Below are 26,586 nucleotides of genomic sequence, written 5' to 3' on the forward strand. Positions count from 1 at the left end.
TCTTGTTAAAAGAAATTATCCCAAGGTTCGGTGTTCCTTTAGGAATGTCCTCAGAGAGAGGACCACATTTTGCTGCTGAAGTTATAAAACAATTGAGTAAAAACTCAGCCATAACATGGGATCTCCATACTCCTTATAGGCCACAGTCAAGTGGAAAGGTAGAAAGAATAAACTATACACTTAAATTGCAGATTGGAAAAATATGTCAGGAAACATCAATGACTTGGATGCAAGCACTACCTTTAGCGCTGTTAAGAATCAGAATACAACCTCGTGGTAAAAACAGTTTGAGCCCTTACGAGTTACTTTATGGAAGGCCTTACCAGGCCCCACATATACCAGGAACAATCCACATTAAAGGGGAAATGGACTTGAATAATTACTTAATGTCCTTGGGAAAGACTTTACAGGAATTGCAGAAGTACGTGACAACAAGCAGGCCCTTAGAACTAGATACACCAGCCCATCCATTTCAACCTGGAGACTGGGTCTACATCAAGTTGTGGAATTCGGAACCACTGACTGAGAAGTGGAAGGGACCATTCCAGGTACTCCTGACTACTTATACAGCTGTCAAGGTCCAAGGGAAAAGCCCATGGATTCATTATTCCAGGAATAAAAGGGCTCCAACCTCATGGACAGTTGAACAAAAGTCTCCCCTTAAGCTGAAATTGAAAAAGTTATGACTGATTTTCATGTTTTGTCTGTAACAACTATGGTAGCAATGAGTCAAGTGTGGGATCTGAACCTCCACTTAATCTTAACACAAAATATAACTCGAATACTCTGCAAAAGTGATTGTTGGATTTGTACCCAAATGCCAACCTCCGGACAAAGCCGAGTCCTACCCTTGATAGGAGTGCCACTGCCAATAAATGTATCATTATTTAACAATCCACAAAATGGTAAGGGACATCCAGACAATGCATGGTGGCCAAGCCTCTCTGGAAAAAGACAAGAAGGAAAGTTACAAGTTACCATGATAAAAGATAATCTAAATTCCACTGTATGCTTATATGGGCCAGGTAATGACTCTCTAAGCTTCTACACCCTTAAGTCTGGAGATGATGGGTGTGAGATTACACTGCTAAACGAAATGACAAAACTTTTGCAGGATGTTTCCAAGGATGTAACAGGACCGGATCATATTGGAGGCCCGCACTAAGTCATATAGATACATCAAATCACTTTGGCCTCCAAGTCCCAGAAGGAAGCAGTTGGTATTGGTTATGCGAAACACATGCTCGAAAAGTACTACCTCCCAATTGGCAAGGAGCATGCACATTAGGAGCCGTAGTCCCCAATATAACAATAATTGACAAATTACATGAACAGAGCGGATGGGTAAAAACTTTTCTCAAATGAACCAGGAGGGTTCATAACCCCCTTATAGATCGTCCCACAGGATTCCACAGTTTTGCCAGATGGTTTATCCCTTGGCTTGGAGTTAGTGAATTGGAAAAGGCAATAGTAAATATATCAGCTGTAACAGAGGACACTGAAAACAGAACCACTGATGCCATACAGGCATTACAAATTGAAATATCTAGTTTGTCTCATGTAGTGATGCAAAATTGAATGGCTCTTGACTTACTACCGGCTTCACAAGGAGGTGTTTGTACAATTGTTAATACGAGCTGCTGTACATATGTAGATCAAAGTGGCAGAATTTCTACTGATCTAGCAGAGATTTGGAAACAAACAAAAATCTTACATCAAGTTACGAAGGACAATACATCCTGGGGATTTGAGGAGTTATGGCACAAACTTACCTCATGGCTACCTAATTGGACTTGGTTGAAAAATCTATTCATTATTGCAATAATTGTAATCTGTGTATGCATCTTAGTCTGTGTAATGATTCAATGCTGTAGCTGTTGTAGTCGAATGTACATGAAAATTAAGTTTGGGTATTGAGGCTTTGGATTTGTAGGTCCAAAGTCTCAGTAAAAGGGGGGGGGTTGATGCCTTGAATAAAGGCATGAGAAGGAAAAATTTTACTGTATCGCTGTAGTGACAAACTTTTGCTTGCTTGAATAACTTTGAAATTTTGGTATGTACTGATTAGATAAGAAAAACCTTGAGTATGCGCTAAAGGCGCCAACAGACAGGAGGCCTCGGGCCTGATGTGCCTTGGGCCCTGATGATAAGCTTTGAGTTCTGCTGAGTTTTTGTAATTAAAACTTGCCAAGGCCAGCTAACTAGGAAAAAGAGATGACCCACACTGTGCGTGACCAAAGGGTGGGCACTATGTAAATGATAATATGAATATGCATATGACTAGAACAATATAAATTTTGCTTGCTGTAGGTAACGGTGTGCACGATAGGTGGAGCGATCCCCCGTGCACCCAGCGCTGCAATAAAGAATGCCTGCTTTCTAAAACTCCAAAATCGAGTCTTAGAGAGTTTCTTTGACCGGCTTTTTTGGTAACAATACAACGTATTTTAATTCCATCTTTCTGGAACACAACTCTGTCCTGTGCATAATGCTGCAAGCCCACAACCCTATGCACTGACCAAAACGAAGAAAGAAGATTCAGCTCAAGCATATTTGCAATTAAAAAGACTGTTTCTCTACTGTTCAGCCCTTTCCCCACCGTACATTTTAGAACAATGTGTACTGTACTTTTTGTAGTGTTATGAGACTCCTGCATTATATGGCAAAAGGAGGCCAGCTAATGGCACGAGCAGCAGCCTATGGTCTGCAATCCCTTGGTTAAATATTAAATTCTTTGTAATGTCAACAGTTTCTTATGCTCACATAACCCAGAATAAGACTAATCGTGGCCAAAACACTGATGAACCCTGAAAACTAAGCAAATTGAGGAGGCTGAGGATGTTTGCGACAACACAAAAGCATGCTTGACATATAAGAGACGAAATGTTCTCTTCAGGTGAGCCAGCATGCAAAACACAAGTCTCCAGCTACCAGCTCAGCTACATTGAAGTTTACACTACACCCTGTGGCAAACTCACTGCCACAAGCTGCAATCAAGCACCTAATTCAGAAGTCTGCTGGGATTACAGCATTCGTCAAACCACGTACTTTGTGCAGCAGCAGCTGAAAAGTTTTATTACACAGATGTATTTAGTATTTCTTAGAAGTAGTATTATCGGCGCCTAACAAAGTTATTTATGCTCACTGTACACTACACTTGCAAATCTTTCACTGAGGCTCTGGCATTTTCCCAGCACTGAATGAACGGTCGTGAACCATTTGCAAGCATCGGCCTCACAAGTGTATTTCCTCCATCTGCAGTGAAATGCCTGTGCTTTTCAGCTCCTGTTCCTATGATAAAAATCATTCTCCAATCACCAAAGAGACAATATATTTAACAACTAACTACCCGCTCCTATGGCCAGTTGATAGGTGAGGAGAACAGGAAAATATACTCCAGCATCCTCATAAAACTCAACATCAACAAATCAGAAATAACAAAACCTTATTATTGTTTTGATATGATGTACTGAAGTTAAAGAAATTAAAACAAGTTCTCATGCCGCTTCCTGATAAAGGAAACACTCCCACTAAAATACATTTTTTTCCTTTTAAGTGTTGCTGTTGTTTCAAATAAAAAATAAGACTTCCAATATTGTACAGAAAATGTTTGCCTTCATCCACTTTCCAGCAATTTGTATGTATTCTATTTCTCCCCTTGTGATAGTTTCTGTAGTTAAACTTTATTTTCTTTAACCAGGAGAATATGATCACAATTTTAAGAGGAAAACCCAGAGCCATCTACAGTACCTCAACACTTGTCTGGTCCTTCATTGTCTATGCCCTGAATATCCCTTTAACAAAATATAACCTCCTATTTTCACTGCAACTAGTTTCCACTCTAGTTAAGAGCATGCTGACAACCTACTATACTTGCTCAATGCTAACTACTAAAGATAAATACCAGACAGGACTATTAGATCACAAAAATCTAATCCTTCTCAGCTTAAACAACATTTCACTCACCTGCTCCTAACTTGTATCTGACTAGAGAACACCACATTTAAACAAAAATATTCTTCAGAAAAACACCTGGTCTTTATCTGCAGACAGCAAATACATCAACTTCCTTGGTTGTTTTAATCAGTAGTCATGCTGCTAGAATTGTTTATTATACATTTAAATGCACAGCTCCATTTTCCAGCCACAGGTTCATATTATGCCTTTTTCTGCTAGACTAAAACCAGAGCCCATCATACGCTAATAACGTAACCTTTTCAGATTCAGTAAACTAAAAATCTCACTCTCAAGCACCAATTCAATCAGTAAATAATTTTCAGCTATTTTCCACAACTTCTGTCTTGTAAAAGCAATGAATAATTGGACGCAGTACTTCAGAATCAAGTTCAGGAGAGTCTACATACATAAATCAAGAATGATTAAGAGACAGGGAAGAGTGCGCCTACAGGCAAAAAGACTACAATAAGCTTTTTTTTACCACAGCATCAGCCCTTTAGGAGATCATGCTGAGCTGTTCTTTTTTCATCATCCACTACAATCCTGAAAATTTTTCAGTTGCTGCTTTCCAGAAAAAAGCCCCTTGTTCTGGAGGTGCGCCTTTATTCCTATAAAACAAATGGGCACTTGGCTATATTAAAGCATTTGTCATTTGAACAGGTTAAGTCTAGCAGAGGTCCAAATTTCTCTGCATGACTAGCTTACTTTTAATTGCCATTCCAATAATTTTTGGATTTCCCACACATTTTATTCACCAGTGATTATATTTTTACTTCCAAATCATTGATAAAGACACTAGATGGCATCTGGCCTGGGACTGGATTCCTTTATAGCCCTCCTAGAAACGCTCACACTCAATAAGGGTCCTCCTGCAAAAGATTTATTGGCTGAAATTTGCAAGGCAGATTTTAATCCACTTAATGTGTTTTGTGACAGCATGTAATTATTTTTAGAACAAAAGATGTAGATCAAATCTCTTACAAGGACATACTCTATCTTCACAGTTAACTTGTAATTTACTTAAAGACCAAGATCAGGTTTATTTGAAGTGGACCTATTTTCCATAAAACTACACTGAATGGCACGAGCTGTATTCTTACACTTCTATTTTTTTTTAAATCAGATGATAAATCAATTTTTCCTTTATTTTTTCCCCCCAGGGATGTTTTGGGCTAATTTGTCTGCAGCTCACCATTTCATTCACTCTTTCTGAACATCAGCACATGAACAACTTTCTCCTAGGTTACAGGGATTTTTCCAGCACTCTAAAATTAATAAAAATTAACAACAGGCTAGAGATTTCATCTGCTGCTCTTTCAAGATTCATGTGCAAATTACTCAGGTTTAATAATTAATTAAAAAAAAAATTATATCCATAGTCAGCATTGCTCAACACCCCTCCCGTACTACAAATGCTGTATTGTACCAGCATCAAACAGGGGTGAGAACAAGGCCATAAATTTTCACTATCCTTAGCCCTTAGTCCACCTCTAGCATATACTGCAGAAATAGAGGACAGGTTTAAAAAAGATGCCAGCTTTTGATGGCAGTAACTGATACAGAAAACCTAGGAATTTTAGAGTTTCTTTTAATTTTTTCGAAAGACACAGCCCTCTCATTAGGTAAGGACAGATTTTTCATATCTGGTATATGACACATTCACACATTTCTAGGGATAACACTGACACGCCACCCTACAGGAGGAGGCAAAAGGGATGACTTCCGAGACAACTTGAAATAATGGATGTTCCTATAAAATATGAAAAACTTCTTAAAAGCTAAGTTTTCCTTTCCATATTTCTTGCTATCTAGTTTGTTTTCTGAACTGCTTAAGCTTTAATACAATAACTGAAAACTTAAAATCACAAATGCGATTTTCACCCATGTGATGATCACGAATGCCAAATATTTTGCAGACATGAAGACATCTCTTGCTTGATAAAGAATGAGAGCCAAAATTGTTGTAGTACTTTAGACAACACATCATGATGAAACAACAGGAATGAAGCAATTAAGTGCTAACTTCAGCATAGTACTAGCTCCTTTTTTAATATTATGAACATGAAGTGGACTAAGTGGAACTATTATGCAGATTTCAAACAAAAAGCATCAAATGAGGAGTCTGAAGTTGCTAGTAAGCTTCAGCACTTAATTATATAAAAGTCTTGTGATAATAGGGCTTTAAATACCTACACAATAGTAGGGGGAAGTATGCAGTTAACACCCATCAGCATTGAGCAGTGAAGAACTATAATTCACAAATACTTAATTTGGGATAAAACTTAAAATTTTATTATCTATGTATTGTCCACCCAGCAAAATAAATTAATATTTCTTGATTAAATTTTATTTTAAAAATAAGCTTATCTAAATATATATATATTTAAACAGGAATTACATCAAGAAACACAGTAAGAAATATCATTGCATGCCTACAGCAAAGTATCACTTCGAACAGTTTTTGAAGACAACACAGAAACTCTGAAAAAGGTAAATAATCAATCGGTATATCCAACAAGGTACACTTACATCTTCATTCCAGTCTTCTGCTGTCCATTCTTCTATTGAGTTTTTCCACGCTCCTATTGTAATTTGGGGAAGGAAAGAAAACAGTTACAAGCTAAAAGCACAATGTTGTATTTCAACCCTTCTGCTTTATAAGCAATCCTGTTTTCATTATGAAAACAAAGCAAGGAGATGGTGGTTGGAAACATGGGAAGCTCTAGAAAATTGGTCTGCAGATTTAAAATTTTGGGAGGGTTTTTTTCCCCCCTTTAATTTCTGATTTCAGGCATTTCTTAGCCACTATGGTACCAGACATAATTTGCATGAATGCATGTCTGCAACCAGTGATTAATCCCAAACACTGGAAGAACTTCCTCCTACGTCCCCAATGACAGCAAGAGGTTACTCAACCCTCCCACGGGATCTCCCAGTTTCATGCACAAATTTATACAGAGCCCGAACAAAACACAACCATGACACCTGCTCCATAATCCTACTTTCAACATACTCAGATTCAAGACCTAAGGTATGCCTCTGGAGGCTCCTTTCCAACCTGTTAACGCTCTCCTCAGGGCAAAACAACCCCAATCCCTTCCCCTGATAGAGCAATTTTATTTTAAAACATAAATAATTCATATAACGGCAGCAGCAGAGTCAATAAGCTTCCACTGTAGCTGCAAAACACTTCTTCCCGTAACTTGTGGCAGAGTTTATTTGGCAAACACTGGAGCACAGCATGCGGCAATGGGAAAACTACGGGAAACAATCCTACAGATGCAAAAACCTGATCCCTTCCATAGGAAACAGCAGGCACAGACATGCAAGAGCAATAAAAGGACTGAAGGCCTTGCCCACCAGCGTAAGCATAGGGAAGGTTATCCCAGCAACAACCAGAGCTTTCATTTAAACTACATAACCCCGAATGAAGAAAATACCAGCAGTAAAGTTCCTGCTACCATCACCTTTGATCAAGTACAGAAGCAAAAGAACTACTGCTTTAATCATCTCCTTTTACTTAACCAGGAACCCTCTGAGACACATTCATCCAGAAACAAGCCCCCTGAAGACAGCATCAAATCCAGTTTGTACTAATGTCATCACTACTTTAGTGCATTCTTTTGTACACCTTTACAAAGCAGCGTCTTGGGCAGAGGAGGGTCGAATGGCACTAATCCAGTGAGGCAAACAGGCCTACCACAAAGATATACACACAGTGGGGAGAAGGGAGGGAGTTTATACCTTGGAATCCAAAATTATTTGGCAGGTCCTGAGCAAGGTAACATCTGCTCTGTGTTGGCTCTGTGGAGCAATACAGAGTTGCCTGAAACATCTTGTGCTCACATTCTACCAAACGGCCCCTAACCAGGAGGTTTCTACATGCTGCAAAATATCGAGGCACTTGAAAAATAACTAATAATCATATCCGAGCACAGCAAAATTACAACAATGCCTCAAATTTCTAGACTAATCCACACATTTCCACAGAAATTTTGGAAAAGAGGAAAAGCCCAACAAGCAGCAGTTTTTAGATAAACAGTTGATTTTCTTTCCCTCCCCCTGACCAGCACAGGATCCCTTCCTCTGATATTTCTTTTTTAAAGAAATACATCCTGGTATTTGCCCTGCTTATATTTGTCTCCCATCAGTCAGAGCAAGGCCTGCCTCTGTAGAAGACAAACCTCAAGGTGGTGTCAGAACTCTAACAGTGGAGCTTGGAGTCTGCTAAAACAAACACAAAAAGAGCTCAGACAAATCAAGCCCAACTCTTGAGTATCCCCCACCACCTTTGGGAGACCAAACCTGTTTGGAATAATACTTGGGACATTTTCCTGACATTCAGTTTAAACGTTTACCTGTTGCTCCTACTTATGACCATGGTTCTGTGAGTTTACTCTTTTTAAAAACTGGACACAACCCTTCACCCTTTTATTAGTTTACCCAAGCTAAGTTTATTATTGTTGCTTATTAACACTCTACCTTCCCAACTCAATCCTTCCAGCCTCAGTTATTTCACTGCTCTTCTCTGCACTAAATCCAGTTTGCTAACACCTTCCTCCTATTGATGGGATTTTAAGTCTGATCTTGCCACAAGTGTATCAATTTCCTTTTAGTCCAAAATCCACCTTGGCATTATTGCAACTCCATATATCCTCTTCCCAACCTTTACCCCCAAGCCTTGCAAAGCATCACAATTTAAGAGTTCTCTGTTTTCCACAGAAATTATGCTTTGTGTTTTCAAGGATCCTTGTCATAGCAACTTCAACCTAGATGGCTATCTGTGACTCTTTCCTGTTTCCCTTTGTAACAAGTTTAGTTTTAGAAAGTTATAAAGCCAATAAAAAGTATACTATATGTTTTCAGCAAGTCTTCAGCTATTTTCCTCCAATTCCTCACTTCCTGTCACACTGTTTGATTTTTTTTTCCTTTTTTGAATAATCAGCCATAGATATTAGCCCCCGAATAATTTTATTTTGGTCTATTCCAAACTTATGTACTAATCCTTTCCTTCTGGATTACACTCACATTCTAGAATGACCTGAAGGTTTCCTTAAAATGTTCCTTCTGACTTTTACAGCAGTTCTAAAAAACCAACAACTTCCTTGTAACTTCCAAGCTACACAATTCCCTTCTTCCCCCTTGACAGTTACACTATAATTTATTTTTTCTTTCTTGTCGTTCTTCAGTTTCAGAGTCATTTAAGGCTGCTCATAACCAAGATAATAATGAATGAAGTTTTTTTGTGAAATTTATGAAACTCTATCAAAGTAGAGGTATTGGAAAATTACCAGAATACAATACCATTTTTATAACCTACTTTGAGAAGTGACCACCTCCAACATAATTTATAAGAACTGCTGTGATTTGATGTTCAGGATCTCCCACTGACTTGCACATTACAAAAAAAAGGTAAGAGACTGAACACTCAGCATGCCTGTAAGAAAATATCATGCTGTTCAAGTTTATTTCATTTTGGATGAGGATTGGTCATTTTGTTTCCTCCCACCTGTCCCTTCTCTTTGCCTTTCAGTTGTACATTACTTCGATAAAATTTAGGATGCAGGAAAACCGATGCTGAATTGTTTGGAATACAATTACATTTAAATGTTATGAACCATTAAAGATTCACCCTTTACTCTCTTTTTTATTTCAACCAACAACACTAAATTTTACCTCCACAGAACCAGCTAGCTTTTCTATAGGATTACACAATGGTGCACCTAGAAACACTTTTCATTCAGGCTACTTCAATTCCTCTGGCATCTGCAACAATTCAGGACAAGAGGTTCTAGAGCGCTTTCAGAGCACATATGGGGGCAACTACATTTTGGAAACAAATAGTGCATTTCTTTTTAATTGAAAATGTTGATGTTGATCCTTTCCCAGCACTGGCTTAAAGAGGAAATACTTAGTAAATACTCAGAACTCCACAGAGAGTCTACCTCTGGTCCAGTCTCCTCATGCCTTTCTTGTATGTCTTTTTTCTTTAGTTAGTTAACCTTATTGCTTCTGCAATACTTGTGACAACATACCCTGCCCTCTGCTACCATATAGCAAACAACAGTATCAGTATTCCTAGGGGAATTTTCAAGTCATTAGGTGTCCTTCTAACTCATTATCTGATAAACTTATTTGAAAAACTAACACGAGTGAAAATAAAAAGTGCATTTCTGTTTGCGCTATAGCACCAAGTCATTTCAAAAGTAATTCCTTGGAAAGATGACATAATTTGGCAAAAGAGCTCCCTTTCAATAACCATTAATATACTCAGTGCCACTCTCCCACACTGGACTAGAAGGCACTCAGAGTGACAAAACAGCTGCCTAATAAGCCCTCCTAAACTCTGAGCCTGTTATTGTCTTCTCTGGTTAAGTGGAAAATGGCTTGTATAAAGTTTAGAAAGCTGCATCTCAAGAGACTCACAGCAGAGCTCAACGGAGCACACCCTGGCCTCCAGTATCAGTCTTTTCCTTCCACCCTTGACACAGGGGTTGATGAAAAATCTGAGTAGGCTTCAGCAATGAAGAGATGAGAAAAGTTACCCTTTGCTGGGGATAAAAAAAATAAAAATCTCTCCTATCACTCGATGGTTCCCAAGTGTGGACAATAACATACATGAATTTCTCCATCCTGACACAGGGTTTCCTTTGTATTCATCTCCTGTCACAGACTATGGGAAGCAGCAAGGTATCCTGTTTTCCCCAATCACAGACAAGCAGGTCACATTCTTCATTTCTGAATCACCACAAGACCACTGTTAAGCAGTTCCTTTCCAAACTATGTCTGTCTCTTGTCTTTAGCCAGGAGTATGTACTTCAAACTTGAAACTTCATACAGAAACACACAGCTGCCTCTATCTTCAGACAGGCAGACTGCTCTTTTGGCTTCCATTCAAGTGCCCACTCATGCTTTAGTTAATTCTTCTCTTCAAAGGTGGCAGATCTTGGAACTCTCCTCCATCCCAGAAACTCACATCCTTACATTCTTGCATTGTACAAGTGGGGCTGCCAAAGCCATCCCAGTGTCACTGAGTGGATTCATGTTTGTAAACAGTTTTTCTTTTCTTTTTCTTCTTCTACTTAGATATTCACACCCTACTGCCCAATGCCTGTGGACCAATCACTTTTAGTAGGACTTGCACTCCTTAACTACATTAGGTGAGCTCTTAAGCAGTACTTAAGATATCTAAACAGTTCTTCACAAAGAAGGTTCTTCCAATAACACTTCAAATCCCTTTGTCTCTCAAGGGATTGTTAGTACCAAAACAAAAAATTGCAAATTGCCTTCCTTTCATTCTAACCAGAGTGTCACTCAGGCTACAGCATGTGCTCTGCACATTAGTAGCAGTTAAGCTATAAAAATGAACTAATATCTGTGTCATGTGAGATGTATTCACTTTTTCAGAAGTTAATTGAACACTAACAAAATGGTTATTTTAACTGCAATTTGCTACAGGTCTTCATTCCAATCCTTCCACTTCTTGAAGCATCTTACCAGTTCCATCATCTGCATCATTCTGACCAGTCTCCCAAATCTCTGATTTTGTCCCAAAGCCATCAGTGGCAGAAGACTCTGTATAGTCTGCAGGGTTAAATGTCCTAGAGTTTTAAAAGTTAAGAAATGGAAGAGAACACATGGATCATTCAATGAACACAAGCGTCATCATTTCTAGCTGAAGTTGTATTAGATTTAACATCTCTATTTCCATGTAATTTATCTTGATAGTTTTGGTTTCAAAAGAAATTTTTCCTCTATGAGCAAACACAGATAAAAAAGGGAGAAAAGACAAAAGAAGTGGAGAAAAAAGTGAGAAAACTGAAAAAAAAAAAAAAATTACTGTAGAGAAACTGAACCAAAACAACAATTTCTGAAAAAGCAGTTAACAGCATACCTACTCCTCCCCATCTTATAAAGCATTAGTTTATATCCACAATGATAAGCCCCTCTCAGATGATAGTTTCTCAGCAGGTGGCTGACTGATGAGAAACCAGTATCATATCCTTTCAGAGCACCAGACCTGCACAGGACAGGAGTCGGAACATCAGTAAGATTATTTCAGAATGCACTCCTGACACCAATGCCAAAACACACAGATGCAGCTAAAAGGTGAAAAAGGATTATTGAAGAAAAACCTCTTTTCAGTTTATCATCTAGAAGTATGAACAAGAAGGATTATTAGATAAGTAGTATGAGCCTTCTGTTCATCGTGACATCACTGATATTACATGAAATGTCATTAAAGGCAAACACTGAGTGAAAGTAGTAGAGGCTACACTTCTCTGAAGTAAGTAAGTTATTCCAACAAAACTGAGAACAAACTTTAGAGCTGCTGATTAACTTCTTTTGATTCTGTTTTAGGGTCAATGTATGTCCAAACAGCTAAAGCATCAAACCTCAAAAACAGGAGAAAGCTTATAATCGCTAGTCTTGGACGTTCTACATTACACTGAAACAGATCTTTTTTTAAATAGACCTAGGACTATCTGCACCACACAGAACTTTCAGCCTCCTAGGCACTATGTGGCTGCTACTGATAGATACAAATGGGTTCTCCAAGTTTGAGATATTAACACTGAGTGAACTTACATTAGGTTTGTATAGGTGTGTCTAGTTAGAAATACTGGTTTAAGACAAAAATAATCCATTAATCATGTAACAGATCTGTGAATTTTTGCATCTATATTGGTTTATCAAACATACAGCAATATTAATACATACAGTGGCAATATTAATATTGTCAAATAATATTGCCACTGAGTTTGATCCTTGCCAAAATCTGTGCTCTGCATGTTTCTTACCCCATGCCTTGGGCTGAAAACCTCCCCGCTCCGCTCCCTCTGCCACGTCCAAACCCTAGGAGAGAAAACACCATTTAACAGCAACAGCATAGGAGCCGCCAATCGCTAGTCTGTCACATTAAAAAATACTATGGTTGAAGAAGAAAACTACTGTAGTTAAAGTTAAACATCATTTACTTCCCAAATTTCCTCACAGGAGAATTTGTTTCCTTAACACACGCAAGTAAGCCACAGTTCATCTAAGACTACACGTTTCAGTAGGACTTGCAATTCTTTGCTATCTTTTCTGTATCTAGTAAAGTAGCTCCAAATGCCAAGAAAAGGACTTACCTAAAGACCCATCCCACATGAGACTGCTATTGCCAAATCATTAGACATTGATCAAAATTTTGTCTTTAAATTTCTCACTCTTGCCTAAGATGCTCTAGAATCCCAGCCTCCCTGCGTACCCTGATCTCTCAAGAAATTCCCCGTCACTTCTTGTCTGTGAGGAGAAAGTTTAAATACTCCATTTGTTTCCTTCTCTGACTCAGCCCACCTGTCTACCCCTACCCTCCTATGCTTTTGCCAACCTGCAACCACACATTTCTTCTGCTTCCCTCTTAATCATAGTTACTGACATGAAAATTACCCAATTCAAATTACTCAAACTTCCTTGTTATCACCCACAAGGATATTCATTTCTATTTTAACAACAACAAATATTTGTTGCCTCCAATTTTGGTTACCAGCCTCAGTTTACAAGCTTCTCGATACAGTGAATGGCTTTATTTTTGCGTGTTGCATAGTGCCAACAAGGCATGAAAATTTTTGTATTACTTAACCATCCATAAAGCACACATCTACGTAAACTGTTAGAAACTATTTCTTACATGTGGCATATTTCTACATAGGTTTTGGATTTTTTTCCTTTTTTAGGACCTCAATATCTGAGGCTTTTCCAGTTTGTTGGCTTTTTTGAGGAAGACTATGAATATTATTTTGTATTACAAGAATAGGAGGACGTCAAGAGCTGCAGACTGAGAACAAAGCAATGTTTATTTTAATGACAAAATTATGTGGTAATTATAAGTCACCAAGCAACTACAAGTTTACCAGAGCACAAAAGTTATAATCCTAAGTCACCAATACACTGGTTGTCCAAACATCAGAATTACCCATTCGAATTTGGATCAAAATTACCCCTTATTTTCAGGGGACCACCTAAACTGAATAAGAACAGTAGCTCCAGGACATGGTAAAACCAGTTTAGGAAGTTCCTATTTTAAGGACTTTCCTTTCCTTCCCCTCACCACTCGTTCTTCCCCTTGTCTTTTAAAACTTGTACAGTGAACTAGGGCATTTCTGGACGTCTAAAATGTCTACCACCTACATTTTTAAGGACTTCTTATAAGCATCAAAACAGCAGGACAGCTTTACCCACACCTGATGAAAGAGTTTACCCACATACAAGATGACAACTGCTAGCTACAGAGGAACCATAGAAACCTGCAGAGGAAGGATTCCCATCCAGCAACACAGAAGAACTGAAATCTGACACTAGGCCAGGCCATCTATCTCTACATTTTCCCTTCTTTGCTCTCTTTTCACAATTGGTTGGAGAGAGGACAGACAGAGGTTAGGAAAGAGGTAACAACAGCTGCAACCCGGCAATCGCCATCCCTTTTCACTGAGCCCACATGTGGAGCTGTGCTCTTTGCTCTGCCGTAAACAACAGTGCCCCAGACCCTGCTGTACCCAACTGATTGTAACTCGGCCTCTGAACCTCCTTGCTCAGCCTACCTATTCTACTGCTCTTCTCTCCTTAACCCACCTAAAATCCCCAATCTGGGAAGCTGATCCATGGCATAACGGGGTCGCAGCTCTCAGATGCACAGAAGTCAGTGCACTCTGGATTATCTTTCTGCCCAGTAAATAATTTTTTTTAAGAGTAGAACCAACTAAACAAGTTTACTTGGGGACACTGTAGGGGCCATCTATGTAATAAATTTACATCCTACAGCTATCAATACAGCATTAAACACCATTTACTAATGATGCGCTGTCCTGGTTTCATCTGGGATAGAGTTAATTGTCTTCCTAGTAGCTGGTACAGTGCTATGTTTTGAGTTCAGTATGAGAAGAATGTTGATAACACTGATGTTTTCAGTTGTTGCTAAGTAGTGTTTAGTCTCAAGTCAAGGATTTTTCAGCTTCTCATGCCCAGCCAGCGAGAAAGCTGGAGGGGCACAAGAAGTTGGCACAGGACACAGCCAGGGCACCTGACCCAAAGTGGCCAATGGGGTATTCCATACCATGTGACGTCACACCTAGTATATGACCTGGGGGGAGTGGGGGCGGGGGGAATCGCCGCTCAGGGATTAACTGGGTGTCGATCGGCGGGTGGTGAGCAATTGCACTGTGCATCATTTGTATATTCCAATTCTTTTATTATTACTGCTGTCATTTTATTAGTGTTATCATTATTAGTTTCTTCTTTTCTGTTCTATTAAACCGTTCTTATCTCAACCCACGGGTTTTGCTTCTTTTCCCGATTCTCTCCCCCATCCCACTGGGTGGGGGGGGCAGTGAGTGAGCGGCTGCGTGGTGCTTAGTTGCTGTCTGGGGTTAAACCACGACACATATTTAAGGGAAACCTGCAGTGGAAAGGGGAGTGGAATGCGAGAGAAACACCTATGCAGACACCAAGGTCAGTGAAGAAGAAGGAGGTGTGCCAGAGGAGGCGATTCCCCTGCAGCCCATGATGAGACAGCAAGCAGGCTGTCCCCCTGCAGCCCATGGAGGTGAACAGTGGAGCAGATGCCCACCTGCAGCCTGTGGAGGACCCCACGCCGGAGCAGGTGGGTGCCCCCAAAGATGGCCGTGACTTCATGGGAAAGCCCATGCTGGAGCAGCCTGTGACTGAAGGACTGCAGCCCGCAGAAAGGACCCACGCTGGAGCAGTTTGTGAAGAACTGCAGCCTGTGGGAAGGACCCCACGCTGGAGCAGGGGAAGAGTGAGGAGTCCTCCCCCTGAGGAGGAAGGAGCAGCAGAGACAATGTGTGATGAACTGACTGCAACCCCCATTCCCCATGGCCCTGTGCTGCTGGGGGAGAGGAGGTAGAGAAAATTGGGAGTGGAATTGTGCCTGGGAAGAAGGGAGGGGTGGGGGGAAGGTGTTTTAAGATTTGGTTTTACTTCTCATTATCCTTGTTTTGATTTGATTGGTAGTAAATTAAATTGATTTTGGTTTTTCCCAAGTTGAGTCTGGTTTTTGCCCGTGACCATAATTGGTGAGTGATCCTTCCCTGTCCTTATCTTGACCCACAAGCTTTTCATTATATTTTCTCCTCCCCGTCCCATGGGGGGGGGGGGGAGGAGCGAGCAAGTGGCCTTGTGGTGCTTTGTTGCTGGCTGGGCTTAAACCACGACAGCTTCACACCGCAATTCAGAGCAGGGACCCAAATTCTGAGCATGCAATCCCATAGTAGCTTAAATCTGTTTAAATCAGAACTACTACAACCGAGGTCTTTCTCACCAGTGATCACAAGCTCTACTCTCTTCCCTGCACTGACAGTTTTGCACGTACCAGTGAGCGAGCACAAAACCACCATCAGAAAACAAAATTATTCGTTCGCTGTTGGATCAGCTCTCCAAACCAGTTCCCTGCTTGCTAAATGCCAGGAAAACAGTCACCTTTACACCAGGATAAGCCACCAAAAAACCCTGTTGTCCCCAGCTACCATGATGCCTGCCCCCTTTTTTCTTTTTTGGCTTGGTTAATTTTAAACTTAGATCAATCCTCTGACAAAGTTAAAATGCACCAGGAGACAGACAGGACCAATTCCTCCCAGCAGTAATGCCAGTTTGTGCTTGTAACATAAAAAGTATAGCTTTAACACTACTCTAAAAAGATATGTATATATGGTTTAGATCACAACAGTCAATGTTTACAAATTTTTTTTTTCCCTGTGGTAATTCACAATCAGCAATTCTTCTATCAACATTTTTATCTACCCACAAAAAGAGAACAAGTGACTTGGCAGTAGCTCATTAAATCTAGTGAGTCTAAAGGAATAGACTTTCTTACAATCAATCAGCATATTGAGCACAAAAGCAAATGACAGACATCAGGCAAAGAACAAAATTACTGCCTTGCCTCGTATAAACCCTCATAACATTTCTTCACATTCCTTTACACTTGGATCTACAAACGGCCGCCTAAAGTATCAAGGCAGCATTGCTTACTCATTTCTGTTCCAGGAAACCAGGACCGGGGAACTATGTTTAAAGTTGATTCTGATCAACATTCCTGCTACTACCCCTATCCAACGTAATTTTAAATTATGAACTATTTAAAACGTTTTTGTTTCCTTTAACATTGTACCTCTGTTCAACTGTGTACTGTTGGGGGGGGGGTCCTGCTCTCCAGCACATCTCCCTCAGTTGACTAGGTTCGCATTAGCCATCTCTTATTCAATTTACATTTTTCTTTTCTGGAATGAATTCTAGAGAAGTCAACACTTATACCCAGGCAGGCGGCGAGATTTTCTGTTTCCACTAAAACCCGTTGGGAGTTCAAAACACTCATAATCACACAATCAAGTCTTCACTCTGGTACCGTCCACGCATGGAAAGAATCGTTCATCTCATTCACAATGTTTCTTCCCCCAAAACAAACACACACTACATGGGAGCATGAGAAGTGTGCAGTACCACAACTCGGATGGGCCTAGCCCATTAACTTAATAGCCTATTCTGTAGAAAATCCAGTTTGCTGAGCTTGCAGACCTAAATCCTTCCACTGCAACATAGGTGCTTTATTTCAAAACTCAGATTTTCACGCTGACAGGTTTAAATTAGATGAAGACACTTTAAGGTTAAGAAAGAGGCCTAAGAACAGCTGAAAGGAAAAGGAAATGCAGACTGGAAGGGCAGGCAACACCCTAAGATTTGTGCTTATCTCCAACTACACAGTAACTGAACAGCCCTGGTCTCTGCTCTGGAAATGCAGAGCCAGCCATCTTCCCAGCAGACGCCGAGGTGACGGAGGCTTAAACATTATGAAGAGATAAGGAGGCTAAGTATAGAAAGTTTGTATTCTAGGTATTCCATACTACCAAAACAAACACTGAAGCTATATTTAATGATTCAAATCACTTTTGTCTTATTAGTCATCATAAAGCTAGAAGCATTGGATCAGTTTTATATACTGCATGTACTCTATAACCATTTTTAGAAACACATGCAGAAAACTTTCAACTCTAAATTTATGTTTGAAAGAAAATAAATAACTTATGTTAAAGCTAAATTCTGGTTAATCTCAAAAAAAAAAATATTTTACATGACACACACAGCTTCCTAACCAATGCAGAATCAACTACAGCAAAACTAAACAGACTTCAGATTGTGACCTCCAGAAAGTCTGCTCTACATTCATGTTTTAGAAAAACCAACATCCTTACTAGTTCTGGCAAAGGAAATCCAAAATATATTCTGTGCCAACTGTGCTAAGCTTTTAAAACAAGAAAATGTTTAGAAATGCAATTCTGGCTCATTTTTTTCAAGGATAGCATACTTATCTAAAAAATGTTTAAAAAAAAAAAAGAACAAGAATACAAGCTGGACTATAGTCAGATATTTACAAAAAGGGTAAGCTGCTTTGCTTTCTTATACAGCCAGCAGAAAAAAACAAAAGTTTGAAAGGCTCCTTGTCATGCTGATTAAGTCTAAAATTAAAACATAATGTTTTTCCATTTAATTTTTATTTCTGTTTTGCTAAAAAAAAAAAAAAAAAAATCCCTGTCAGCATCCATATTTATGGCATGCTCACGTTACTCTGGAAAGACGAAGAGGAAGGGAATCACGGAACAGAAGTAAAAGCAACAAATCCATTTTCACTTTGCAAACCAGGAGAATTGCTACACATGAATCTGTAACAACTTCTATGCTGAATCAAGTCCAAAAGTTCATCTACCTGCTATCCCATTATCAGCTATGGTCAATTGGATATCTAGGGAAGAGTACAAGAACTGAAACCACAGTACAGTTTCTCTGGACACTCTCCTGGTCTTCAACCATTTGTGGCTCAGACTTCTTCAGCCAAAGATAATTTACATACATCAAAACCCTCAGTGTTTTTTCTTTTTCTTGCTGTGGTTCTTTTTTAGGATGAAATTGTCAAGTCTCTCTGTGTGTACATTTTCAGCACCCACAGGATCTTATTGAAAGGAGTTCCTCAGGTTAACTACATGTATGAAGAACCACCTCCGTAAGTTCATTTTGAACCTGTAACCTACTGACTTAATCTCATATTCCCTCATTTGCATACTTTCTTGGAGTGATCAATTGATTTCCCCACAGAACCTTCTCTGCAGAAATTTTACAGATCTCTACCATACACCCACTCAGCCCTTTCTTTTGCAGGTGGAGAAGCCCTAGTCTGCTCGTTCCTCACGCCCCATAAATGCAGTCTTCCCAGTACCTTCAAAAGCCTTTTCTAGCTCTACCACATCCTTTTCAACATGGAGTGGAGGACAGTGGGAGAACCAGACCTGAAATGTTTATGGTCGTAATTTTGTAATTTTTGCTTTCTGTTAATCAGTCAATAACGTGTATCTACTTCAAATCCCTGATCTCCTGCATACCAGCAACCAGTGGTGTTTGTACACTGTATACCTACTACCCTATAAGGTTGCAAGGAATGTCACACAGTCATTAATGGAAGATCTACTGCACAACGAAGCTGGTGCCTATGTTGGAGATATGCAAGAAACAAAACAAAGGATGCTACTTAACCCCTGTAAGGAGTTGGAGGCATGACCCTGAGAGAAGGGAGTACCCAGATAAGCACAAGGGAAACTCTACTACTGATAAAGTCAAACTTTGAGTGAACTATCCTAATTAGCATAGTAAAAACCCCACCCTCGGGTAGGGAAAGCCCCCTACCAACAGCAGCCCCTTCCTCACGGCGGCGCATGCGCAATAAAAGAGGAGGATGCTGTGACTTTAAGCGGAGACGAGGCTCGCGAGAACCAATAGGAGCAAGGGTGAGCGAAACTGTAAAAGTACTGATTGCTGTTGCGCGGGGTGTATAAATGTTCTCCGTGTGTTCACCGAGGGGTGCTAGCTGTGTGGAGTTACCACCTCGTACCCATCTCTGTGCAAACATGAAATAAACAAATATCTCGGCTCTGCGTGTTATCGGCTCTTCGCACACCGGGTGAAGAACCCCGTTTTGGGACAACACCTACAGCACCAAGGCTGAAATACTCAGTATCAGGGGTTTTCCCCCTCAGTAAACAGGACATTATCACCCCAGTGTCAATCCCATTTCTGCTATTTTCAGTGCACATCATTTCTTAAAATTAGGCTGTTCTACAGTGAAGCAGTAATAGGATGGCCCAGCAAATCTTCCCCTAGAAAGCAGCCAGTAAGATAACCCCAGCTTGAGAAGGTAGCTTAAAATAGAGAGACAGTGCATTGCTCAGATATTAGCTGACCCCTAATTTTGTATCCAATGCCTAGATTCCTACACACACACACTCTGCATGAAACATTTCTGAAAAAGGGTTCTGTGGTGATTACCAGCAATCTATTTACTTTCAGCTGAAGTACTTTATCCCACATTTGACTATCCTGTGTAACAGAAAAGAAAGACTACTAAATGAAATGGTGGGAAGCTTTTTTTTTATTATTTCTACTAATATCCAAAGAAAGAAGGTCATGCATCACTGAAATACTGAGAAGTGAATTACACAGCTTTATACAACTCCCTGCAGATTTCAAGGGCTTGCATTATAAAATTAAATTAGGTATTTCCTGCCACAGAATACACACACTTGTAATATAATGATCCTGAAGTTCAACAGGTTTATCATAGACAGTTGCAAACACTTCATTAAGATACTTTGCTCATATGAATGTACAGTCTAAAATATTTGGCAGAGAGATACAGTAATACTATGTACACTAAGCCAGTGAACAGAAATTGGTTGAAGTTGTTCCTGTTTCTTCAGTCAGATATGACAGTTTGATCTGATGATTAAGTGCTTTGGCTTGAGACATATGATATTCATCTAGAGCTACAGTGTTGACAACAAAAGCAGTGTATTGTCCATAAGGTTACAAAGCAAAAAATAGACTGCATTTGAAATTAACCTCTAAGTTTCACCCAACAATTTAAAAAAAAAAATCCTACCTTTATATTTATAATTTGAGTATAAAGGATTATTTTATAAAACAAATAACCAAAAGACTTACATTCCATCTATTAACAGTGCTAACATACCAAAAACTGTAGCTATGAGCTATACCACACCCTCCCCTGCAAAGCTACCTCGCTGCACACGCCATTTGGTATTTGCTGATTCACAGGTACAACTGAGTCATTCTTGTAACCCTCCAGAAGCTACATGTCTTTGCATCTTTCCACTCCTTCGAGATGCAGATCTGGAGACTATGAAGTTGGACGTGCCTGTCTTTGAATGCCTCGTTACTAGATATTCCAAAGAGAAGAGAGTCCTCTGAAGGCAGAATTTTTCACGAGTCAGACATTACTTAAAAGTACATTAGCTCTGCTGTGCACTTTATCAATTTAACTCATTTAATACCCACTTCCCCACACAATCTGCACTGTACCTCGGTTACTCATTTTCATTCCTCCTGCTCTAAGGAAAACCAAGCCTCTTTCCACTCCAACCTGTGAAAATCCAAAGCAACTACACATCCCTTGATTCCACATCAACTCCATTTTCAACATCTTTCCTATCTCTTCTACATGATAGGATTGGAGTTGTACCTAAGACTCCACAGTATTCTTTTTCCACAGTTCTCATCAACTCTTCCATGCCAAATTCCTTCTCTTACCAAAAAGCCCCTAAGGTGGCTTGTACTTTCCCTGATTGGGTGCCGAAAACAGAAGGCAAGCCTGACAACCAGATCCACCCCAAAGAAACAGCACAAGTACACATCAAATCCTTCCCCAAGAGCCCTACAGATGGAATCTCTTGTACTCTCCTGCTGCCAAGGTACATCCTGAGGAGCCCAGTGCACTCCCACTCACAGGAGGCTGGCATGAGTCGATCTGGGAAAACAGCTCTCCGTAGCCAGAGCACACAAGCCTGCTACACAGGAAATTACCATAAAGGTGATTTGCATCAATTCTTTTAAGTTGTTCTGAGACCAAGACATGACAAGGGGTAAGGGAGGGGGGATGTACCTAAATTAAAGGTGGCTGAAGTACTTATAGAATCAAAGGATAACCAACAAATGCTTAAAAAGAAGTGTTTAAAGAAATAAATGGGAGAGTTCCATTTCAGGACATGAAATCAGTGCCAGTCCCACAGCAATGCCACCATCTCACCTCTCCCACGGCCACGTTTCCCACGGTCTGAAGGCCTGTCTCCTTGATTGTTGTCCACTCCATTCTCTTCAGCTCTAACTGTGGAGAGAGGACAGCTTAAGAGAAGCTTTAGAGACTCATACATGAGACCATATAGCCATCTGCTTAACCTGAACCCCAAAAGAAAAGGCAAGGTTTTAAAGTGGGCTGGTCAACAGATCTCAGTCACCTCTCTTCTTTGGGGGCCTAACTACAAGCAAGTTATGTTTACTTTGCACTGGACAATTAGGAAGCAAAATATCTAATAAGAGGGAAATGTCCCTCAGCAGACACACTTCTGTTTTTAAAATAAATAAATAAATAAATAAATAATGCAGTGTTTTGCAGCCTACACTATTAAATTAATTACGGCCTCACCTCTTTAACGAGGTAGGAAATAAAGCTGCCTCATACTACACTTCCTTGATAACGCGCTGAGTGGCAACAGTGAAAGAATAAGGGATAACCAAGAACACCAACTCTTCTCCTGTCTGCCCATACCATATCCCTGTACAACCAGGGAAACTTAAAAGAACTCTCCTCTGTATTTAAATCAGAGGGATGATGACTGGGTGAAGGTGAAGCATTAGAAAAGCACTGCAACTTAACTATTTTGTGGAAAACTCCTGAGGAGATACTCTGAAAGATGGCTGGCTCCTTGAAGAAAGAAAGAAAGAAAGAAAAAAAAAAAGGACTGGCCACTTAAAACACTTCTGAGATTTTGTACTGCACAACTTTTCCTAATGGCAGCAACAAAATCATTAATGCTTGGACTGGGAAACTGGAAAGATAATATCGAGATTTGGTGACCATCTGAAAAGTCTTTAATTCCAGTTTACAAAAAGAGACAAGCAGCATCTGGCTCTGGCAAAAATTTTGCCCCTCACTTTCATTTTGATGGATCCGATTTACATTTTTTCTAAGCATAGCTGCAAGTTTTATTAATATTTTTTCCTATCTTGACGTTACTCTATTCTACAAAGTTTCACAATATCTTCACTGGCACGATATTTGAGTATATTCCAATAATGAATTAGAAGAGTTGGCTAATATTGTAAATATTTTTCCTGCTTTTAAGTGAAAAGCTAAACATATGTTTTTCATTCCAGTTTCTCTGCTCATCTATCAGTGTTGTGTATGGCCCTTACAGGCAATGTATATAGCTTTGATACTGCTGATAAAACTTAGAGAAAAAAGCAACGTGCATCCAATGGTGATCTAATGTGATGCTACCTAACTTGGAAACATCAGTTTGCTTTTGTACAATATATTATTGCACCTGTATAAACTGTAGCAAATTTTTAAACGTTTCAACTCAAAGAATTTTCTCTGTTGTAGAAACTCACCTTTGGTTGGCTTATGTGAGTAATATATGCTAGAGATTAATAATGATCCCAGTCTTTTCATTCCCCTTATGAGAAGATGAGAACATCTTCAGGTTCTCCCACTCATAAAAGGAGATGGAGTCAAAGCTGGATAATTTTTTCATTAAAAGAAACAAAAAAGTGTATCAGCTGTGCAGCAACATACTTGCTCTCAAGCAGTCTTACAAAGACTCAATTCTAAAACTTACATAAAGAACAGCAATGTGTAGAAGATCAATTAATCAAAAAAGGACAGAAATTTAAGTTAAATTGAATGTCTCTAAACAAGCACGGACTATCCCGAAACCAAGTCACATAGACAGATCAAGCATACCTGTCGCACAAACAAGTTATGATCCCTTCAGCACTGAGCTATAGCTCAGACGGACTTTACTCCATTAAGCATTCGCTCTCAACTCAGCCAGTTTCAGCTACAAGAAAAGCATCTGAATCTTTAAAAATGAACCCCTATACGTACACTCTCGGCCACGGCTGCCTCCTCTTCCCCGTCTGTTGGAACTTCCCCGTCCATGACTCGCTTCTCTGTCCCCTCGTTTTTCTCTGTTCTCTTTGTTTTCTGAACTTTCCTTTCCAAGGCTTTTCTTCTTTCCCCCTACAGTCTCCCAAGAAGTCTATTTGGAGAGAATAGAATTAGATACAAAAGTCAAAAAGGAATAGACAGCTCTCAATGCATACTTCCACCTCACACCCCTCCAGTTCATGGAAAAAAAACAGGTATTTGCATAACATCACATATGTAATACCTTGCAAACTACGCTGATACAAATGGAAACATGGGCTGTATTTTTGGGAAGAGATGAGAAAGAAACAAGTTTTAGAAGTTGAATTTTCTTATGGAATGTGAGAATCCCAAATATTTCTGGCTATAATGGACTTTTACTAGTTCGAGGAAGCCTAGATATGACCACATTGCAGAAAATCTGCAAAGCAAGCAACAGTTTCCCTCTCAGCTACCCCCATAAATCTAGCAAGGGAGCATGCACAGAGCTATCTTTTTCTCCCAAGGAAATGAAAAAATGCTTATAAGCATCATTGAACAACAGACTGCTGAGAATAAGTACGGGGGGGGGGGGGGAAGAAAAAATAAAAACTATCATCCAGACGTACTAGAATTCAAGCACCAAGAGACAGAATGGCATAACAACAACTTGAGAAAACTGGGGCCATGATAAGCCAGACCATCTACTCTTAACAGCTACAGCTCATCACACACAGCAAAATACAAGAAAAACTATGTCTAAACAAGACAAGGGACCAAGGTCCAAACATCAGGTTTCAGCTTTAATATTAAACTCCATCTTTAAAATAAACTTAGGGATCGTATCGACTCTATAGGAATTGAAAATAAAATTACTAAAACACTTGCTAAGAATAGCACAGCAACTCATATATTATGCAATTGCATGGTTAGTCTATTGAGCCGTAGTTGCAAAGCAAAGAAGAAGAAAGGTATTATTTGCAAACCATTAAGATGGCAGATAGGTTTATATATACACATCCCCATCTCTAAGAGCTTATACTCTAGGTATTTAAGTGGGAAATTTGCATATGCAAATAAGGTGCCATCAACTGTGAAACACTATGTAAAAGCCATGACCTCTGACAGGCACCTGCATCAAACAAAAAAGGTCGGTTATCAGTACTTTTAGGTCCTGTCCTATCTCCTCTCAATTCAGACAACAGCAACTCAGAAGCCCTCACAAGGTAGGCAATGACCAGCTAGTCCAAGCTGCCTAGAATTGAGAAAACTAATGCTATTGAGAAAGCGTGTAACAAAGCAGTTTACAAGTATAAACTCCATGTTTCAGTGTCTCCTTTGAGAGAATAAGTACTAAGAGAATGGTTACTCTAATTTTTTGACATGGTATAGGTGAGAAAGAAGGCTGAAATCACTTTTCGATTTAATCTCCAGTATAGAAGACTACAACACCATAAGCCAATTTAGGTGAGGTGCAGACAGCGCAGATTACAAGTACAGAACTACGTGTTTGAGCAACACCATGTTATTTGTGCAACAGAAAACTGTTTTCTCCAGTAACTATCATATGGCTTCACCTGCCATAGCCTGTGTAACTGCATGTGTAACACACTAAAACACTCCTAGAGCTTTAGGGACACTTCACAGGAGAGAGAGAAAAATAACTGCACTGACAACTGAAGAACCAAATCTATATAGTTCAGAATGCACTACTATTTCACTGATGGGCATGATGCCAAAAGATCTTCAACCATTTTAAGGAATACCCAAAACTAGATGATCCTGCAAAGCTTAAGAGGAAGCAACCTCTCCTTAGTAAGGTTTTACATGACTTGGGAAGGATCAGTAAAAGGATGACTATGAAAGCATCAGATCCATGCTTTCCCACAAAGTAATTTTGAGGAAAGCCTTGAGAAGTTGGGCATGTCCTTTAAGATAAGAGGATGATGCTACCTCTGGGCATGGGAATCCATCACAGACTATCAAAGCTGCCTGGTTTTGTAAGGGAGCTAGCTGATTACAATTTCAGCTGAGGATGCCTGAGGCAACCCAAATGACAGTTGTGGGCCTGACCTTCGTAAATATCTAACAGAAGCCTTCTTACTGGCCTGATCTTAGATGGAAAGAAAAATAATCTGAAAGGTCCCCTTTGTTCTATCTTCAGAGGTTTTAGCAAGTAAAACATGGTGAGGCATAAAATGGATCTTACACCTGTAGGAAGTTAAATTAATAGAAGTCTTGGGCAAAGAAACATGCCCTTCTCTACTCTCATCCACAAGCCTCTGTCTATCCAAAGCTAGACTGACACAGCTGTTGCAAGTGAAAAGTCTTCATAAAGACTAACAGTCACACAGCATAAAGCCTTAAAGATCACAGCATTAAAAAAAAATGTAATGGCCTTAAAACAAACCCTTCAAGTTGGAGGCCCACAAACTTCCATAAAGAAGAATAAATTTCTTCACACTCTGATGAGGACCCCTTCTAATTAATACTCCTTCCTCCTTGACCCCTTTAAGTTCTCTGTATTTGTTTCTGAGTTGCATTTTGTCTATGGAGAGCAGTGGGTTCAGAGGGACTTATCCATATGTTCTGCTCTTTTGACA

General features: G+C 39.7%; 1 protein-coding gene across 10 annotated transcripts in view; it reads right to left on the bottom strand.

The window, feature by feature from the left end:
* The window catches only part of LOC104320491 (ubiquitin-associated protein 2-like), a 204,438-nt gene that overhangs the window by 54,256 nt on the left and 123,596 nt on the right, over positions 1 to 26,586 (bottom strand). For 6 of the 10 annotated variants that reach the window (XM_069775286.1, XM_069775283.1, XM_069775289.1 and 3 more), the window contains exons 8-13: positions 23,963 to 24,116; positions 22,103 to 22,180; positions 12,759 to 12,813; positions 11,455 to 11,558; positions 7,702 to 7,761; positions 6,487 to 6,539 (exon numbers count right to left, since the gene is read on the bottom strand). In XM_069775286.1, coding sequence (XP_069631387.1) covers positions 6,487 to 6,539; positions 7,702 to 7,761; positions 11,455 to 11,558; positions 12,759 to 12,813; positions 22,103 to 22,180; positions 23,963 to 24,116 — 504 coding nt within the window. The remainder of the gene's footprint in view (positions 1 to 6,486; positions 6,540 to 7,701; positions 7,762 to 11,454; positions 11,559 to 12,758; positions 12,814 to 22,102; positions 22,181 to 23,962; positions 24,117 to 26,586) is intronic. The other 4 variants (XM_069775291.1, XM_069775290.1, XM_069775292.1 and 1 more) reach the window with 1 other exon arrangement.

This window comes from Haliaeetus albicilla, chromosome W (genome assembly GCF_947461875.1).
Source record: "Haliaeetus albicilla chromosome W, bHalAlb1.1, whole genome shotgun sequence".
In the NCBI taxonomy this organism is placed as follows: domain Eukaryota; kingdom Metazoa; phylum Chordata; class Aves; order Accipitriformes; family Accipitridae; genus Haliaeetus; species Haliaeetus albicilla.